The sequence below is a fragment of the Salpingoeca rosetta genome, assembly GCF_000188695.1.
Source record: "Salpingoeca rosetta unplaced genomic scaffold supercont1.64, whole genome shotgun sequence".
Taxonomy (NCBI): domain Eukaryota; class Choanoflagellata; order Craspedida; family Salpingoecidae; genus Salpingoeca; species Salpingoeca rosetta.
The window spans coordinates 1-7270 of record NW_004754870.1 but is presented as its reverse complement, the minus strand read 5'-3'; the positions used below and the strand labels follow the sequence as shown (position 1 = coordinate 7270).

The 7270-nt window shown below is 56.2% G+C and overlaps 1 protein-coding gene across 1 annotated transcript; it reads left to right on the top strand.

Annotated features, from left to right (window-relative positions):
• Positions 1–739: 739 nt before the first annotated feature.
• PTSG_11422 (uncharacterized protein) lies at positions 740–7212 on the top strand (the record flags this gene model as incomplete). Its single annotated transcript, XM_004987516.1, has 15 exons — positions 740–1299; positions 1581–1649; positions 1778–1886; positions 2210–2270; positions 2439–2506; positions 2781–2843; positions 3145–4062; positions 4282–4616; positions 4895–5036; positions 5225–5317; positions 5526–5614; positions 5805–5878; positions 5978–6137; positions 6216–6328; positions 6581–7212. Coding segments are annotated over 15 exons (3486 nt in total), but the record flags the coding sequence as incomplete, so codon positions are not given.
• Between the last annotated feature and the right edge of the window lie 58 nt (positions 7213–7270).

The window sequence follows — 7270 nt, the reverse complement described above, 5'->3', positions numbered from 1 at the left end:
CGGTGACGTGCGCCGTGCACCATCGTCGTTGTGGTCGTCGTCGCCATCATCGTTGCCATCATCATCATCATCATCATCTTCGAGGTCAGTCGTCGTGGTGTGCGGGCGAGTCCGCCGTGGCCTCGTCGCCTGGAGTTGCTCGACGGCGGCATTGTGTCGTTCAGTCAGCGTCGCTTGAAGGGATGCCACCTCCCCTTCCTGCTGCTGCGGCTGCTGCATCCGAGTCGTGCGTTCGATGCCTTGACGCACACACCACACGCCCACGTTGTCTGTTTGTTGGCTGTTGTGTGGCGTCGTTGTTGTCGGGCTGCTGGGAAACGGTCGTCGAATAATGCCCAAAGATGCCCAAGATATTTCCACAACCGCCTCGAAACAGGAAGGACGGTGCTGCTTGCTTGCTTCTTTGGTTGGTCGACTTCCAACCCCTCCAACTCGCTCTTTTGCTTGGTTTGGAACGTCACAGCCCACGTCGCCAGCAGCCCCAGACATCCGGCAACCACACACCCACACACACACACACACACACACACACACACACACACACACACACACACACAGTTGCAAGCCTACAACACCCCCTCCCCTCCCACACACACATACACACACACACACACACACACACACACACACACATACACACACACACACACACACACACACACACACACACACACACACACACACACACACACACACACACACACACACACACACACACACACACACACACACACACACGATGCCCGTGGCGTTGGCATCGTTTCCACCGGCGACGGTGTCTGCCATTGCGCGACATGTGGTTGGATCGCTGCCAGCAACAGACACGCAGCGCATGACCGCAGAGACGGTGGAGTGGACCATGCATGTGCTACTGGCCGCAACCAGCCTTCCTGAGGAGGAGGCCACCATCCAGGGCGGTGAAACGACGCCGCAGGCGCACGTGGCGAAGCAGCAGTTCATCCAAGCCACATCCCCGGCGCAGGCGCAGGGCGCTGTCTCGCGGCGCGCCACCACCTCGGTCGCAAACCGCGCAGCCCATAGCAGACCCGCAGACGCCAGCCAGCCCAGAAGCCCTTCCGCTCTTGAACAGCTGACACAGAGTGCCCAGGCGCCCCAGATGTATCTTGGTGACATTGTGTACGGTGCGTTGGATGTGCTCACCTCATGGCTGGCGTTGGGGCCCGCCTGCCCCAAGGTGATCCACAACCGCCCGCGAAAGCTTCTCCCCACCATCATCACACACATCGTTGCCCTCTTCAGCGACAATCATCGCCGTCCAGATGCCCCACACTGCAGGAAGTGCGTTTGTCGCATGAGCATTTGCGTGTGTGGAGTAAAACATTCTTGTGCATTGTGAATGCATGTGCATTGTATGGACATGCGTAATGTGCATGTGTGTGTGTGTGTGTGTGCGTTGGCTTGCGTATGTGCATTTGTGTACGGGTGTGTGCACGTGTATGTTGCGTCTGCACACAATGTGTGCATTGTGTCAATCTGAAGGCTTCCACTTGATTGCGAGTGCACGCGCTCACTCCTACACTCCTACACACCTGGCTTCCCCCTGCCCGTCCTGCTTGCAGGGTGTTCAATGCACTTGATCAGCTGGTGACCATCTGCGATGATCCAGAGACGGTCGTCGTCGCCCTTAGGTGTGCGCACGTGTATCCGCACGCGGTGATGGAGGTGTACGCGACGTTGCTTCTTCCTCAATTGGTCCTCCTGCCTCATCCTTGTCCCCCCCTTTCTGATGTGACGACCAATGCTTTGAATGAAACAGGGGCTTCCTATCCATCGCCAATGACCTCATGTTGTCCCCAGCAGCACTTCAGCTTGCCCTGCGCGTGTGCGATCATCTTCTCCCAACGCTCCTTCGCGCCTGGGTCAAGGTCTGCTGCGTATGTGCGTGTGTGTGTGCGTGCGTTTGTCTGTATGTGCGTGCGTTTGTCTGTATGTGCGTGTTCGCGATTGTGTTCGCGCTATTGTGTGCGTGCGTGTGTGCGTGTGTGCGTGTGTGCGTGTGTGCGTGTGTGCGTGTGTGCGTGTGTGCGTGTGTGTCACTGCTTGGACTTGTTTGTGCGCGCTCCTCTGTGTGTGCGTGTACGTGCTTGTTTTGTGCTCCATCTGCTGGTACCCTCGCGCGCACTGTGAGCCTGCCTTTTCGGTTTCAATCTCAATTGTTCTTTGCTTGCTTGTCTTCGTGTCTGCTCAGGTGTGTGCGAGGCAGTATCCCAGCCAGCGACTCTGGGCCGAATTCACCACCAGCTTTCGATGTATGTACCTTCACCCCACAAATGTTAACCAGCACTCCTCACACCAAGCAATGAAACCAGCGAGCCAGCTCGCGGCTGACACGTCCCCCATTGGTCTCTGTGATGTGTATGCTGCCGCGTGCTGATGCAATCTCGTGGGTGCGTGCGTGTGTTTCTTTGTGTTGACAGCGTGGCGGTCGTGGGCGAAAGCAGCGACGTGGTGGGGCCTCGTCACCAGAAGACTCGCACAGCGCTTGGTGAGGCAGCATCAACACATCGTGGTGCTGGTGTTGGTAGCCCATTTTGCTTGTGCGTGTGTAGCTTCGCTCTACCAATCAACTTCCTCACCTGTGCCAAATATGTGCCTGCCCGTGTATGTATGTATGTATGTATGTATGTATGTATGTATGTATGTATGTATGTATGTATGTATGTATGTATGTATGTATGTATGTATGTATGTATGTATGTATGTATGTATGTATGTATGTATGTATGTATGTGTGTGTGTATGTGTGTGTGTGTGTGCAGGTGGATGTGCTGTACGGATCCCGTGATTCCGCCCGCAGCAAATCTCAATCGCAAGAAACAGATGTTAGTCGTGTGTGACACTTGGCAGATTGCAAGTGCCCTTTGTATCTGTTGGGAGCGATTCTGTCATCTACTTGTTGTGTTATGGATCAATGCAAACTCTCAGGACGCCCTTTCGTTGCCTTACACATTTACACGCACACGCACACACAACACACACACACACACACACACACACACACACACACACACACACACACACACACACACACACACACACACACACACACACACACACACGCACGCGCCCAACACACACCCACCCAACACATTTCACACACACTCAACACATTTCACACACAAGGCGTTTGAGGCAGCTGTTGAGACGATGCGGCCTGAGGTGCTGTCGCAGTGCTGGAGCGCCATGCTGCATCTCATCGCCGACCACCGCGCCCTCAACCCGCGCCAATTCCCGCCAGACGCTTTTATCGAGTTTGTCGACAACGTGGCCTCCATGGTCAACGTTTTTGTGGACGTGGGCCAGCACCACCCGCCGCCAACCATCAACAGCATGCTCGCCCTCTTTGGCCACTGGCTCTTCGCCGCAGCGTCCCCGGACACGGGACCAGAGTTCCTGCAGGCGCGCGCCAGCGCAACAGGCGCACTTGTGGCCATCTACACCTCCCACCAGTCCATCCCGCCCGCCCCTCAGTATGCACACGCGTTTGTCGGCCTCGTCACGCTGGGATTGCGCAACAGCGTGCTGACGCAGTACATTTTGGGGCGTGGCAGCGGCCTCTTTACAAACGCGGTGCAGCTCCAGCCGCAGCTGCTGGTGGCCATGCTCCCGTTTGCCGCCGTGGCCAAGCACGTGTTGACGGGGGAGGTGGCTGCTGGACGCGCGGTCCGGTTCGCCGCGGCCACCATCCTGCAAACCCTGGCGTGCTATCCAAACCACCTCGGACACGTGCCAACGAGCGGGCTGGCAGTCTCACTCGATACCAACACAACAGCCCTCGTAGGAGAAGCAGCAGCGGCAGTATCGAAGAACAACAACGCGGATCGTGTAAAGGGTACACGCGGTGGCGAAGGCGACACGGCAATGACAGACAAGGCAGCGCCCCAGAGAGAAAGGCCAGCCATGAGTGGCAGTGGAGGGGGACAACAGGGACAAGAGTGGTCTACGGAGATTGATGCGCCGTACTTTAGCTCCCTCACGCGCCGCTTTGGAAGCATTTGCCTGCAGGCAATCATGAAGGAGGACGACGACGTCATCTTGCAGGTGACTTTTGCTTGGTTATGTGTGTGTGTGTGGTGTGGTGTGGTGTGGCGGGCTTGCGCATTCTCAGCAGTGGTGGCACTGAGAGCAACGACAAATTGACACCCAACACCACACGAGAACCTTCACACACACACACACACACACACACACGAGAGCAAACTCGAATAACAAACACAAGCTGACGCCGATGCAACATGCTGTCATGATTTACTGCGACAGATTATCATGAACACGATTTACACCGTCATCTTGGACGACGAAACGAAGCGCGCATGCACGCGCGCAACCAACTCGCTCTCGCAGCGCCCGCAGTCGCCGCTGACATATACACAACAACAACAACAACAACAACAACAACAACAACAACAACAACAACAACAACAACAACAACAACAACAACAACAACAACAACAACAACAACAACAACAACAACAACAACAACAACAACAACAGCAGCAGCAGCAGCAGTCTGCAACGGACGTGCGGTCCAAGAAACCGCTGCCGCCACTGCTTATCGTCTCCACGCTGCGGGTCCTCATCACGGGCCTCTGCGAGTGCGTTCAACTCACCACCAGCACGTTGCCTCGTCTTACTCGTGCACGGAGTGACACGCGCTCGTCATGGGTGTCTCACACACACCCTCTGCACAGCCGTTCCCCTACCAGTCACCCTCACCCTACCAGTCACCCTCACCCTACCAGTCACCCTCGCACACACATACACACACACACACACACACACACACACACACACACACACACACACACACACACACACACACACTCACTCACTCACTCACCCAACTCCACCATCACCGTCGCTGTTGTCACAGACGGCCGTGGTCGCTGAATGTGCAGATGACCGCGCTGGAGACAATACGCGGCTTCTCGCGTCTCTTCGACATTGTCATGGAGGCCGACCCGCGCGCCGCCCCGCAGCTCATCCTGGGCCTCTGCACTTTCATCGAGATGCAGGTCTGGCAATTGAAAGAGAAGTGGTGGTGGTGGGGGGTTGGAAACGTGTGCATATTGTGTTTGTGGTTGCTCTGAACTGTGATTTGCCGATCTTCATTCAACAACGGTTCATCGTTCGTTGGCCTCACCTCACCCCCTTCTTCTTGTCCTTCTTGTCCATCTTGTTCCTGCCTTTGGTTTGGCCTCAGCTCGGGCAACCGCGGCAACGGCACACGCGCCACCTGCACACCTCCATCGTTGTCGGCTACCACTGCCTCCTCTCGTGGATGACTCCATATTGGGTGCGGCCGCGCTTCTGAGCGCGTGTCTTCCTGCTGCTGCTCACGCCATGGATGTTGCAGCACTCGCTTTGTGACGCAGTTGCTGCTTGCTGCCTGCGATTGTTGTTGTTGTCGTTTAGATTTGTTGCATGCCCAGTCATGCTCGTGTCAACGCGCCCGCTCACGCACGATATGCTGTGTGCTGTGCATTCACAACACTGCACGACAGTGCCACGACTGTGCACACGGTGTTCTGGCTGCTGTGCTCCGCGTCATCATGTGCGGTCTTGTTGGCACATCCGCACAGGACTCTGTCAAGTCAGTCAGTTGATTCATGCGCAGCCTGCACAGCCGTTTGCAATCCATGTGGACTGGCCTGAGTTGGTGGTGATCACACCCCACACGGTTTGTTTTCACCGCCCTTACCCCATCCTCACCCTTACGACCACCACAATGATCACGACGACGCCACCATCATTACCGCCACCATCACCGCCACCACCGTCAGGTTCCAGTCTGCTGCGGAGAGCAGGTGGATTCTCGGCAAAGCGCCACCGCGACGCAAGCGGCAGATCAGCGAAGGTGCGATGAAACCAAAAGCATGCTCGATGCGCCAAAGACACAAGGCTGTGCAGTTTCATTTACACACACACACACACACACACATGCGACGGAATGCAGGGGAGCTTGGCGTGACGTCGCCGTCGTATCGCGTGCAGGAGGCAGCGAGTCTTCTGCTGCGGAAATTGCACAGCACACACACGCGCCCGGAGCACCGCCGCAACCCAGGTCACATTGTCACTGTGCAGCTTGCGCGCTTGTTGTGGGCGAGATGCGTTGAGTACGTGTGCATGAGCAAGTGAGTGTGCACACGTATGCATGCGTGGGTGTGGTGTGTGCACATACATGCATGATGCAGTGCTGCACAATCGCCTGTGCTCTCTTCATACGTCGTACTCACGGACACCGTCGACGTGTGTGCAGGGCTCAAGGTGGAGGAAGAGTTTCGCGCGTGGCGAGAAGGCTCAAAAGGTCTGTGCCATGGTGGTTTCTTGTGTGCAATGGCGTGTACACATACGATCACACACACATACAATCACACAACCATATACAATCACACACACACATATACAATCGTCGACAATCACACAACCAAAAACAATCACACAATGATACACAATCACACACATACAATCACATACACAATCATTTTCAATCACATACAATCACACAATTTCACACATTTCCACACATCCCCCCCCCACACACACATACAACTGGCAGCGGACCTGCGGTACTTCAGCATTGGCATGCACACCATCCTGGCCGTGCATGCGCCAAAGAAAGGTGCTGACTCAGCAGTTCTCGTTGTGCGGGACGAGAGCGGGCGGTCCGTGTGGAGAATACGTCCGGACTGGATCCCTTCAACGGCGACACCACGATCGGCAACGAGCGCCCCTGCATCTCAGGCAGCGAGCATGCGGCGCACGACCACCGCGCCCGCAACCATATCTGCAATGACGGGCGGCCGCCACGACACACATGCACACGCACACGCACACGGGCAGCAGCAGCAGCAGCAGCAGCAGCAGCAGCGTTGCAATGATGATGGTGATGATGGCGGTGGAGACAGGGTTGTGGAGCCTGAGCCGATCCTTGAAGGCGTGACGGCAGCGAACTTCAACGCGCGATTGGAGGAAATCACGGGCGAGAGTAATCCATCCTTCCCATGCACAGTGGAACACAGCGATGATGGAGAGGGTGGTGCATATGGTGCCGGGCATGACAGTGACGGTCATGATGGCACTGGCGCTGACGGTGTGGGAGGCGACGGCGGTATTGACGGTGCTGGATGCTGGTTGAATTCGGCGTTTGCGCAGCAGATTCGTGAGGAACACATGCACACCGTTGACCCGGTTCGTACGGGCCTCGTGTGCACCGCTGTTTTGACACGTGTGTGTGTGTGTGTGTGTT